This window comes from Cydia fagiglandana, chromosome 20 (assembly GCF_963556715.1).
Source record: "Cydia fagiglandana chromosome 20, ilCydFagi1.1, whole genome shotgun sequence".
NCBI lineage: Eukaryota > Metazoa > Arthropoda > Insecta > Lepidoptera > Tortricidae > Cydia > Cydia fagiglandana.
The window spans coordinates 8,732,425-8,746,324 of NC_085951.1; the positions used below are offsets into that span (position 1 = coordinate 8,732,425).

General features: G+C 37.8%; 1 protein-coding gene across 1 annotated transcript; it reads left to right on the forward strand.

Moving 5' to 3' along the window:
- The first annotated feature begins 1,660 nt into the window (after positions 1 to 1,660).
- Positions 1,661 to 12,014, forward strand: LOC134674875 (alpha-tocopherol transfer protein-like). The gene is made up of 7 exons (XM_063533029.1): positions 1,661 to 1,800; positions 3,955 to 4,175; positions 5,146 to 5,302; positions 6,757 to 6,871; positions 7,055 to 7,189; positions 10,835 to 11,048; positions 11,512 to 12,014. Exons 1-7 carry the CDS (start codon positions 1,661 to 1,663, stop codon positions 11,664 to 11,666), a joined length of 1,137 nt encoding a protein of 378 aa, XP_063389099.1. The 3' UTR covers positions 11,667 to 12,014.
- The last annotated feature ends 1,886 nt before the right edge of the window (positions 12,015 to 13,900 follow it).

Sequence of the window (13,900 nt, forward strand, 5' to 3'; positions counted from 1 at the left end):
GCCATCTATTAGGTGTGCTACCAGAAAGTCCACAGCCATGTAGATGTGCTGTTTATGAGTGCGGTTATGTAGTGCGCAGCTAGAAAGTCGATAGTCATGTAGATGTGCTGTTCATGGGCGAGGCCATGTAGGTGTGCTGCTGGAGTCTACAGCCATGTAGATGTGTTGTTTATGAGTGCGGCCATGTAGTGTGCTGCTAGAGTCTACAGCCATGTAGCTGTGTTGTTTATGAGTGTGGCCATGTAGTGTGCTGCCAGAGAGTCCATAGATGTGGTCGAAAGTCAGAGTTAGGTTCTGAAGAGTTAAAGAGTTAAAGTTGAATTAAATTAAAGAGTTGAATTGAGTTAAAAAATTGAATTGAGTTAGAGAGTTGAATTGAGTTAGAGAGTTGAATCGAGTTAGAGAGCTGAATCGAGTTAGAGAGCTGAATCGAGTTAGAGAGCTGAATCGAGTTAGAGAGCTGAATCGAGTTAGAGAGCTGAATCGAGTTAGAGAGCTGAATCGAGTTAGAGAGCTGAATCGAGTTAAAGTTGGATAGAGTTAAAGAGTTGGAGCGAGTTAAATGTTGGATCGAGTTAAAGAGTTGGATCGAGTTAAAGAGTTGGATTGAGTTAGAGTTAGATCGAGTTAAAAGGTTTGATCGAGTTAAAAAGTTTGATCGAGTTAAAGAGTTGGATCGAGTTAAAGAGTTAGTTTTGAGTTAAAGAGTTAGTTTTGAGTTAAAGAGTTCGTTTTGAGTTAAAGAGTTCGTTTTGAGTTAAAGAGTTCGTTTTAAGTTAGAGAGTTCGTTTTGAGTTAGAAAGTTCGTTTTGAGTTAGAGAGTTCGTTTTGAGCTAGAGAGTTCGTTTTGAGCTAAAGAGTTTGTTTTGAGTTAAGGAGTTTGTTTTGAGTTAAACTGTTTGTTTTGAGTTAAACAGTTCATTTTGAGTTAAACTGTTTGTTTTGAGTTAGACTGTTTGTTTTGAGTTAAACTGTTTGTTTTGAGTTAAACTGTTGGTATTGAGTTAAACTGTTGGTATTGAGTTAAACTGTTTGTTTTGAGTTAAACTGTTTGTTTTGAGTTAAACTGTGTGTTTTGAGTTAAACGGTTTGTTTTGAGTTCAAAATCAAATCAAAATCAAAATAAACGGTTTGTTTTGACTTTTGAGTTAAACAGTATAAAGAGTTTTATTTTGAGTTAAACAGTTTAAAGAGTTTTATTTTGAGTTAAACAGTTTAAAGAGTTCTATTTTGAGTTAAATAGTTTAAAGAGTTTTATTTTGAGTTAAACAGTTTAAAGAGTTTTATTTTGAGTTAAACAGTTTAAAGAGTTTTTTTTTAGTTAAACAGTTTAAAGAGTTTTATTTTGAGTTAAACAGTTTAAAGAGTTTTATTTTGAGTTAAACAGTTTAAAGAGTTTTATTTTGAGTTAAACAGTTTAAAGAGTTTTATTTTGAGTTAAACAGTTAAAAGAGTTTTATTTTGAGTTAAACAGTTTAAAGAGTTTTATTTTGAGTTAAACAGTTTAAAGAGTTTTATTTTGAGTTAAACAGTTTAGAGTTTTATTTTGAGTTAAACAGTTTATTTTGAGTTTAAAGAGTTTAACAACTCGCTGGCGTAGGGTGATAACAAAGTTTAACAACCAATCATGCAGCGCACTGAAATTTAATTACAGGGTAAAATGGATTCCGATATTGACACCCCGAGATCACCTAGACTGTCGTCACGAGCACGACGGATGCAGAGTCGCGAGCGGCAGACGCTGAAAGTCAGCGACGGTGAATCTACCACAGAGGACGCTGTGGACTGCGACAGCCGAGCGTGAGGGGCCTGAAGACAGATGTCGTCACCACAGTAGGCGCTGACGACGGGGGCCTCTCTCAGATAACCAGTACGAAGAAGGCGACGCTCAAGAGGGACTTACAGTGGAGGACGTCATCAAGTTTGTAACTAAAGTATTGTAATTTGAAAAAAAAAAATCTGATTTCAGAGAAAAAAATCATTAGATAATTGCATCTGTTAATTACAAACCTGATTAAGCCGTTAATGTAATCACGTAGCTTCCCCAAAATATTATTTCCATAAACAGTTCCTACATTTACTATGGAAGGTCTTAAAATTCGATTATTAATGTCAATTATTATCGCTCATGCTGTGGAAGTTGTTTCTTTCTTCTTATATCAGGCAAAATTTTATTGCTCATGTTTGTTATAAGTAGAACTTAATTGAAAATAAGTATGTTACAGTACTAAAATCAATGCAATGAAATTTGGGCTTATATTCTATAAGCACGTGCCGATAATAATGTGTCTATAACCCTGCGTGTAATTAGGTAAAATATCTTATCGTATGGGGATGTAAATTTTAGTAAAAGTAAAGGGTTTGACAGTGTGGACGATGTATTTCGTGAACCTTTACATGATTAGTAGTATAAGTAGGTATTTAAATATCCCTTTTTACGTAACAATAATACTAGTCTGAAGAATAAATACCGTTTACTTTCTGCAATACCTGCTACCATGAGTAAATTAAATAATTTGTAGTTTACCTCTACTTAAGTTGCTGTAATTCTTTGTATTATTTTATTGTATTCTGGTGTACAATGAAGAGTATTGGTATTGTATAAACAGACTTCTTTTAACTAAAATAGGATTGAAAAGGCAATAGGCAACACGGCCGAGTGTGATATTATTGTTGATCGTGCACCGGAGGTAGCACGCAGTCGGATGGCCGAGTGTGATATTTCATAAGATTTCAAGAATAAATTATAATTATTTTGCGTGAGTTATGTTAAACTTATGGCATTCAGTGGGTAGTGATTAAAAATGTGATTTGTGTTTACCCGAATATTTGTTAATTAATCTGTGGGTAGTCGCGAAAATGACCCTTCTCTCCTACCCGCCAATTCTAATGAAAAAAAAGTATAAAATGTAACTTACCATGGGATGGAGGGATCATTCTCGCTTGGCGCTTGTACCAGTAACATGTAGCACGAAGGTTACGGCTTGTTAACTAAATATTGTCAAAGAGTGTTGAAGTAAGAAGTTGGAGTAAAATAAAAGTAATTGATTGTACGAAGGACTTTGATTCATCACACTTGTTTATCGGAGGTTTCTCCTAATTTTCCCTTTGATGGGGTCTTTAATGACGTTCTCGAACGTAAAAATGCCTATGATGTTTCAAAGCACCGATAAAATACATATAAAGATAATAAAGTCGGTTAGAAATGTTCTATTTCCGCCAATAAGTATGTCCTGTTCTTTTTCATTTCTCATGTTCTGAAAGAGGGTTGTTGTTGTTCTAAAAGGTGTGCAGAAAATGATACGTTTCTGAACGAGAACGAGGATTTGTTATACAATTTCCATTCTGATATTTGACTCCCGCTTCCATAAATAACGATACTTTTGCCTAAATTGTTACTTGAAAGTATCCTCAAAAAATACTATAAAAATGTATACTTAGTCATGTTTTTAAAAAACACACCAGCATTTTAGTTTCCTCGTATTCGAAATGAAAAGTAGTGTTTAACTCGGGTGAAAGGCATCATTTCACCTCGGACTATTGGCGCTCTCACTGCGTTCGATCGCCAAACTACCTCGGCATAAGTAAGTGCCTTGGTTAACAATCTCCTATTACAGTACAAATAGTGGTACTTTCCCGCACAAGTGCTGGAATAAGCACTTTCCGTTTCTATGCCGAAAATTTAAACTGCCATACATATGTACTGTAAAAACGTTGTACGATACACGTGCGCATAGGTGATTCGCAACTCGTGTCGTTTATCACCACTCGTTGCGAATTTTCTACTTTCCGCACTTGTATCGTAAATAACTATTCCAGTTCATGACTCATGACAGTCATGACATTGCAAGTGCTTTGACACTAACCGGTTTTGAATGCATCCTTAGTCAAAACAACAACATATTTTTTATTGATAAATATGCAGGCAATATGCATTACAACTTTACCTACCAGTTTTAATCAGTTACCAGCATCGTTCGGTTGTAAAATTAACATTAATTTAGATAACGTGATGATGTCATCCTTAAAGGCAGGTCTTTTGGAATTCAACCCCACAACCATTGAAGAGGTCAGAAAAGAGTACGATTTGGATAAACCGGGAATGATGGAACAGTCTATTGATATTCTGCACGAGTGGATACAAAAACAGGAGCATTTCGTAAAAAAGGACTTTTGTAAGTTTTTTTATTTGATTTAACTTTAGCCCAGCTCCTTATAGCCTATTATTTAAGAAAATCTGTTTTAGAGAACCATAAACAAGGGTAGGTATACTAACTGTAAGTACCTATAAAAAATAATTCACACGGTGGCTAAAAAATAAGGGTAAAGTAAGCAACTTTTATTATGGGACCAACCCCGAAATCACCAAAAAAAATTAGTTGTTTCATACATTTTGGCTGGGCCATTTTCTACGGGAGGGTAAATATTTTTTCACGTTTTCGGGGTTGGTCCCATAGTAAAAGTCGCTCAGTATAATCCCAAAACCTCCCTGGCAACGTTATGCAGTTATTTTTTAGCCAACCTGTACGGATATTATCGTCGTTCTTGTCTATGTGATAAAACGGTATCCGTCACTTTCTATCCCATGGTCTTAAAAAGTGACAGTTATTTTCCAGTCCTGTGGATATAGATGGATAAAGCCATCCATAATACGGTACGGTCGCTGAAGATAGGACGGCGTGGCGCGAGCTTGTGAAGGCCCTTTGCACCTCTGGGGTGCCTTAGGACAACAACAACAACAACAATACGCCGGCTGTATATATTATATTGACAATTTATTAGTCTTTTTAAAGCTAACCTAACTAGTGGCCGAATAGCTGGCAGATTCCTCGCGCTACGTATTATTATTGCAATAAGCACAGTTGGTTTCGTAACAGTAACCTCTAGGTACCGCTGGAGAGACGAAGTGCAGAAAGACCTTAGCGAACTCGACGCCGTCGACTGGACTGAAACGGCTTTGGACAGAGTAGCATGGCGGTCTTTGGTGTCGGAGGCCAAGATCCACTTCGAGTCGTTGCGCCACAGCAGTAAGTAAGTAAGTATTAAGCACAGTGGGACATACTGCGTGCATTCTCGGCACCGTGCGAAAGGCCAAGGGCCCAATATTTTATTTTATTATTTTTATATTGCGATCTTTTCTTCCAGGTAGAGAGTATTTAGAACGTGTCATCATTTCCACGAAGGGCTCATTGGAGCGCGCTAAAGCAAGAGTGGACAAAATGTGCACATTGCGTACTCGTGTGCCGGAATTGTTCTCGAAAACCAATGTTAAACAAGATTTCTCACGCCTCTCTCAGTCGTAGTAAGTATTATAGCAGAAAATTGGTTTTGGTCCCAAAATATATTCAACCACCTTTTGGATGGATTCTTATATTGAAGTTGAAACACCTACTGACATGACATAAATTTATTAATTTCCGCTACCTAAAGGTTGTCTGGAAGAGATCGCTTTTTAGCGATAAGACCGCCTGTTGTTTAACCTCTTCTTTCTGTATTATTTGTATTGTTTTCTGTAATGAGGTGTGCAATAAAGAGTATTTGTATTTGTATATGTAGCTGCACTTAATCTCATATTCTACATTAAAGAAAGATTAATGATAATGAGTTATCTAGCGTTGTTTAATAACAAAGTTCATCATCAAGCCAGCCATTTCCAACAACCACATTGAATATTCCCTAAATTTATGTTGTCATAACATAAAATTTACCTCAATCGAACATCTGGAACTAGTTATAAGATATGATTAAATAAACTAAGACTGACGTTAAATCTCCAACATCTGGATGATGCCGTCGTAGCATGACTCGAGTTTTGTACTTTTGGTGGGGGTTTATTTTATTTACTTATTAACATTTTTACAACATAATAAAAACACTAAAACTTATAAATAAAAAATTTGCCCTAAGTCGTAGTCCGTAGGTAGGGTGCCCAGAAGGCTGGCCGCATTGCCCCGCTGTATGACAATGTTGATCCGTTGGGCAAAATATTGGCCAGCCCTCTGGTCACCGGAAGCCTCTATGAGGCGCTTTGACAACTCCTCATAGAGGCGACGCGCGCTAGGTCCCCACGGCCCCAAGTTTTCCACTCCAAACGCCGCAAATATGTAGCTAGTACCTAGTGTGACATATTTGCGGAGTTTGAGGCTTTCGGTCGAGGATGTTTATTATATTTATTTGTGTAATTCGCGGTGGGTAACATTAATTGCATGGGAAAATACGCAAGTAGGTAAGTATAACGGGTTAGCACTAATAGGGAATATTAGGCAAAGCTCTACACGTAGGTGGCACCTTTGTGGCACATACAGTAAACCAGTAAACAAACCACATTGACACATCACACGTCACTTCAATCACATGGCCTAACGTGAAACAAGAAAATCAAAATTTCGTTCTCTAGTCTCTTTATCACTCTTGCATATTCGAGCGATAAAGAGGCAGATAACTAAATTTCGATTTTCGCGTTTACTGGTAGGCCCTTGTTAACAAACCGCCTTGATGCATCAATGTCATATTTTTTGTCTGTGAAAACTTGTCAAAAAACAGTTCAAGGCACAGTACATATATATAAGTTAGTCTATAAATTAATTGAGTCGGTAGTGCTGCACTCTGGCGGCAGAACATTGCAATAATATCCCCTATTGACTAGCATGCTAGTATTTCGCGGTGCTTATCCGCGAAGCAATATTTTGTTTCATTTAAACGTTTTTTTAACGTTTTTGATCCACTTACGAGTGAGTACATTGTTTTTTTCCACAGCATTAATGTCTACATGCCAAAACTCACTGAAGACAACTACAGAGTTTACGTTGTACAAATGAAAAGTAACATCACTACGGCTATTCTGTTAGACACTTTTAGACATAATATGATCGTAAGTAATTTTAGTGTAACAAATGTTTTAATTAGTAGGATTTTATTCTATAGGGACTTTATAATGTTAATGTGTTTTTGACTTGCAGTCTATATGATAGCCGGGGCCAATGATAAATAAAATATTTTATAACCTGGCTTTTGTGCATAGGTATTTTATAATTATGAATTTTAATAATTTCAGCTGGCAGAGTATTTAAAACGAAAGGACTATGCCAATGGTATCATTTGTGTCGTAGATGTCAGAGAAAACAACATTTTGGATTTAGTCGCTCAATTTAACATTGTGGATTTGAGTAATGTGTCTGTTATGTATACGGTAAGAGAAGTAAACCTAATACTTTAGATTAACAATATAAGTAATAGAAAAACACAGACAGAGTAAAACAAAATGTAAAGTTTAACAAGATTATATTTGGCAGAGGTAATCAGTATAATTTATGATAGTAGCGACACTACCTCTGCCAAATACATATAATACTTATTGTAAATACAAGTATTATCATTTGTCCACACGTGCGTGTTTGTGCGTACAGACAGCAACACTACTAACTGTATATTAGTGGCCTTAGTGGGCCTTATTACAAAAGGCCATATTACGAGGAAGGCAGCTATCAGAGAAGAGTGGCGACGACGTGTTGTGAAGCTTGCCACCAACACCTGAAGTGATGACCACGACCACTCTATCAAGAGTGATACCGACGAAGAAGAAGAAGATTACAAAAGGCATATAAGGTCCACCGATGTACAGTTAACAGTGTGGGCGATGGTACGTCATGTCAGTCATGTATCTATACATATAATAAAGCTGTAGAGGGTAGAAAGTCTGTACATGGAAGATATTTGAAAAAAAGTTGGCTGGGGATACTTAGAATCGATAACAGAACACGTTCCAACAGTTTTTAGAATTTTTGTCTGTTTATCTGTTTATCTGTTTGTCTGTTTATTTGAACGCGCATCACGTGAAAACGGCTGAACGGATTTTGATGCAAACTTTACTAATCTATCGACAAAATCTCCGGCCAGGTTATAGGCTATAAAAACTTAACCCCTAAAAGGGGGGGTAGCCACAACACTCGCTTGATTTAAGTTTGCCCCTGAATCTTATGGCGCTACTTAGGAAGGAGGGGCAAACTTTTTTCAAATATGTGCTACCACTATTGAGTACCCTGGTAAACTAACAGATGGCGCTGAATTTAATACGTAGTGACATGAATAGCCACCGAGGAAGGTTTTTGCCAAATTAACTCTAAGTTTAGATGAGGGGGTACGGACATCAACAAATTTAATTGAATAATTATGTCGATTTAATAATATACAACAAAATTAAACGACAGTAAATTAATTACCCCTCATTGCACAGTGACATCTTTTTCACGACTACCCAAAAAAAAGTGAGAGAGAGTGTATTGTGTTTTCAGCGTTCGTGTTTGTATGTAGGTATATATTTATTTATCTGGGTTTCACTCTCTCTCACTCTTTTGCGGTTCGGCGTTAGGTCTTATGCGAGGCCTTCTGCCTTACGGCAAAGTTGATCTTCTGCCTTAATTACACTTGGGCGTGGATCCAAGCTTTCCTCTTTCGCAACTGGGCCTACTGCCTTGCTCACACTTCGCCAATTCAATTCTCTTGGTCAATTCCAAGCTCTGCTTTCTTGCATCTTTTATGCATGAAAACAACCTCGCTGAAATCCTTAAATATCGAGCCCTATGCGAAGCTAGGCTGGTAGAAAACTGTCCCATCCCTTCTTTGTATGAAATCCTGGATTCGCGCCTGGTTGGGACTAAAAGTAAAATTGCGTATATCGAAAAATTTTCGCGCTCGCTTCGCTCGCGTTTTTAATATATTTCTAAGGTATGATAAAGGTGACATTCGGGTGGCGACTGCAGCAGCATTACTCTGCTGCAACGTTACTGTCAATTTTCGTCATAAAATGATGTGACCGATTTCCATACTAAAAGTAAAAATGTACAACTGTCTATCATATTGCGTTTTTATATCGAAAAAATTTCGCGCTCGCTTCGCTCGCGTTTTCAATCACTTTCTAAGATATGATAAAGGTGACGTTCGGGTGGCGACTACAGCAGCATTACTCTGTTACAACGTTACTGCTGCAGCACTGTCAATTTTCGTGATAAAATGATGTGACTGATTTCCATACTAAAAGTAAAAATGTACAACCGTCTATCAAATTGCGTTTTTATATCGAAAAATTTTCGCGCTCGCTTCGCTCGCGTTTTCAATTACATTCTAACCTAAGATATGATAAAGGTGACATTCGGGTTGCGACTGCAGCAACATTAGGTACTCTGTTGCAACATTACTGCTGCGGCACTGTCAATTATCGAGATAAAATAATGTGACTGATTTCCATTCTCAGCTGTAATGCGGCAATGAACTTCACTCAATTTACCAAAAAAAAAAATGTTAACTTAATGACCCTAGGGAGAGGGGGCACCATGGTCTAGAAATGCTTAGGGCATTAAAATATCTTAATCCGGCACTGCTTCGGAGTTAACCCGACGCACGTGTCGCGCTGTACGCGTTCCAAAGCCGGGCGCCTTCAGTGCCCTCAAACTCAAAGAGTCGGGCGTAGACCGATGTACTTGACACACCGTGCGTGTTCCAAAGCCGGGCGCCTTCGGCGCCCTCATACTCAAAGCGTCGGGAGTAGACCGACGTACGTGCTGACACGCTGTACACGTTCCAAAGCAGGGCGACTTCGGCGCCCTCATACTAAAAGTCAGGCGTAGACTGACGTACGTGACACGCTGTACGCATTCCAAAGCCGGGCGCCTCCGGCGCCCTCATACTCAGAGCGTCGGGCGTAATGTACGCGTTTCAAAGCTGGGCGTCTTCGGTGCCCTCATACTAAAAGAGTCGGGTGTAGACCGACGTACATGACACGCTGTACGCTTGCCAAAGTTGGGCGCCGAAGGCACCCTCATACTCAAAGCGTCGGGCTACGCCCGACGCACGTGGAACGCTGTACGCGTTCCAAAGCCGGGCGCCTTCGGCGCCATCATACTAAAAGTGTCGGGCGTAGACCGACGTACGTAATACGCTGTACGCGTTCCAAAGCCGGGCGCCTCCCTCATACTCAAAGCGTCGGGCGTAACCCGATGTACGTGACACGCTGTACGCTTGCTAAAGTCGGGAGCCGAAGGCACCCTCATACTCAAAGCATCGGGCTAAGCCCGACGCACGTGGCGCGCTGAATGCGGTCCAAAGCTAGGCGACTTCGACTTTCTCATACTAAAAGCGTCGGGCGTAGTCGGACTACTACAAATCGCGCTCTAAAAAGTATGAAACAATAAGATAGAATTATTTTAAGAAATTAATATGCAGGAAATTATAAATGTTATAATTTTTTGAATAAAAAATACAGCGTAATGTAATTTACTATTTTTTATATATTTAGCAGCTTACTGACACAAACCGAATTCTACGCGGGCGGAGCCGCGGGCACAGCTAGTAATGAAATAAAACGACAGTACAATTTCAAAACATTGTTTATTGGAATGTTTTGCAATTCCTACGTCATGTTATTGATGTAAATGTTTTATTGTAATCTGAATGATTTTTCTTGCAACTTTGACAATCGTTTTTGGCTTTTTGTTGTAAAAATCATTTATAATTGAGAAATCTTTTGTCTTGTTTTCATCAGTGATATTCGATGACTTTCAACGTCTATTGTCAAAGAGTTAGTCACAGTACTCCTCGTCAGTAAAATAAATTAGTGAAATACGCAACAAGGCGGAGGCCAAATAAAATCTTGTTAGGGTATATCAGTATGTCTGATCAGTGTGTTGCATATTATGCATTTTGTATGCCCGTATCCTCCTCACCCGTACCCTTTTGTGTAATTACTGTGTAATTAAATAAGTATAGGCCACACTCTCTGACGGGCCATACTATTATTTTTCTATGCTTTATTGTTACCTGTAAACATGTTCTGTTACAGGAGGGCTTTGGGTTTAGAGTGAAGAAGGTGTTAATCTTATCATCTTCCAAAGTTATCGACTTATTTGCTGCACTACTGAAGCGAGTGGTTAGTGCCAAAATCGGAGAACGGATTGAAGCGATCAACACTGTGGAAGATCTACATAAACATCTGCCTACGGAACTGCTACCAGAAGATTATGGAGGCCAGCAAAAATCTTTAATTGATCTTTATGGTAAGAGGTTAATCGATGACTTCAAACAGAAAAAAAGAAAAAAATTGGAAAACCACATCAACTAAGCTTTTGGAATTTAAGTAAAAAAAGCGTTTTAACATTTTATTTACAAACTACAACAAAATTAATCAAAAATTACAACAAATAGTTGATTAGTTTTGCTTAAAATACTAATCGAGTATAGTTCGTTTTTTTTAGCATTAGAAATGAGGTGATCAGTCTTGATGTGTCTTTTAATTGAAAAACACATTTAAAAAAATAGTTACGGCAAATATGTAACAATTATGAATCTAATACGATCATATATATTCTTCTGCTTTCATAAGTAATCGTTTTTGATTTTTAAAAAGCGTTTTTCAATTAAAAGACATGTTAAGATCGCTTACCTTCTTGCAAGTTCTTTCTAATGCTAAAAAAAACGAACTATAGGTATAATAAATATCTTATTATTTTAATTTTCTAGACCAGTGGACTGAAGAGCTAGCGTCCGATGAGAACATAGAATACGTGAAAGAGATGACTCAAGCTCGTGTAATTGAAGAATTTCGACGGTCTGACGGATACGGTGACGAGTATCTTGGGATACCCGGATCATTTAAAACTCTCAATGTTGACTAGATTAGACTAGACTTTTAACAAAACACACATCGACAGAAACTGTTTAATGATCGTGAAAGTTAAATACCAGCCATTAATTTATATTTATATGACATTTCAAACTATTTTTAACCGACTTCCAAATCTCAAAGAAGGAGGTTATCAATTCGGTTGTATGTTTTTTTTTTAATGAGATAAGTCAGTTTTCTTCTGTAAGAGATTATTGAGTCTACCTTCCGCTCTCCGTCCAGCAACATTCATCCCTAACATATATATATCGTTGCCTGAGTACCCACAACACAAGCCTTCTTGAGCTTACTGTGGGACTTAGTCAATTTGTGTAAGAATGTCCTATAATATTTATTATTATTATTTGTTTCTCCATTTTGGAACGCACGGGCCTACAAATCCCGGTCTTTTGATAGGCTTGCGTGGGGATATAGATCCAACACGTAGAGGCCCCTTGGAGAGCTTTAATGTCATGTAGAACGCCTGCTGGAACCCGTTCACAGGCGCAACAATAAACACCCATGAACCGGTCGCAGCAGGCATTGGGACTATTATTATTAACATTCTTTTGCCTATGTGGAATGCATCCGTCCTCATTACATTTGTGGATCATAGTATTAATTACTGGATTATTATGTAGATATAATAGTTACTTTTTTTTGACTAGCCTTCGTATAGCACTATAACTTAAGGAAACACAACAACTTATTAAGGATACAACTTAAGGAAAATGCAATTGATTAAAAAATAAAGTAGTTTTACGGCAAATAAAATATAGGTCTTAAATTTTATCAATGCTTCATATAAAGGTGGCCACTGAAGAGCCTTCCACCAGTCCAAATAGCGTGCTGCAATCCAAAATCGGTCCGTGAATGTCAAAAACGAACAATGTTTAATATTAGGATGCCGTCCATTTGGATGAGTCCATTGTAACGGTATCCATTTGGAAGGCTCGTCAGTGACCTGCTTTAGTCGCCTCGGCGTTTCTCGTAACATAGCCACAGAATAAGTAATAGTATTACATAGCTATACCGACCGAACCCACACAAAATTAGGGAACTCTGGGGAAATCCTTAAACTTACACAAAATTCAAAGAGTGATAAGACTCAGTACCGAAATAGTAGCACAGATCACATACTGAAAGCAGAAAAGCCACTATCAAATAACAAAATAAACTTTCACAGGAATATTATAATTTTTAATTTCCTTGTTTTAGCGCTCTCCTAGTTGTTACCAAAATCAGCGTCGGGCCTTTTTTTATTCCTAACATTTCACAGTGAAACCAATAGACAATTTCATACCTTGTTGTCATGCTTTGTTGAGCTATATAATTGTTCAAGTTTGCCTCTGATGCATATTAAAAAGTTAACTTTAGCTGTAACTGTAACATCTGCCGAAGGCTGACAGCATTAAAATCATGGCGGTGGAAAAATTGTACCTCATGTCCGTCTAGGCTAATTTTGCAAAGTCAGGACATGTCATTATAAACTTTACATTAATGCTGACATTATCACACTTTGTCATTGAAAATGACATGTAGAGTTAGCTTGGTGGCATGTCTCATACATATTTTTATGTATAGTAATAGATACCGCTATATTTTATTCAAACTCACACCTGACTCCTGACTGTGGATGTGGAATCACATATTTTTAAGTCAAGGCGTAGTCCCTTGGCGTTTTGTTCGTGTCACGATTTTAGACGAATGTCAAATGGTTTCATTTCATGTATATTTTAGCGACGGCGTGTCCTGAGGGATAATACTTACTCTAGCCTCCTAAGACCCAGAGTCATTTTTGCAGTTTTAAATTTGGAACCTTCTTTTATTCCATTATAGTTCAAAATTATATTTTAATTTCTTCTTTTTAAAGGAACTCAGGACTTGTAATGAATGTAATGATACTACTCTTAATTTACGTACCTGCATAACGTTTGGGACATAGTTCAAAGTAATGGTCGTAATGGAATATAGTTCGGTGGTTTTACAGTAGGTACGAACAGACATACTTACAGTCTCTCTCCCTAAAGCATGCATCTGTCTTCTTCTTACCGTCTAATGTTTCACAGTTCACACCAAGCTTCATGTACGAGTATAGCCACGTCAAATTAAGCTGAATATGGGCAATCAGCGGAAATAATTAGTGTAGTTTTGAAAATTGTTCTAGTTAATACCTTGTAGTATCCAGATAAACATACTAAAAGTTCTTGAGGGTAGGGGGTATGCTAAGAGTATAGGGTGGGGGGT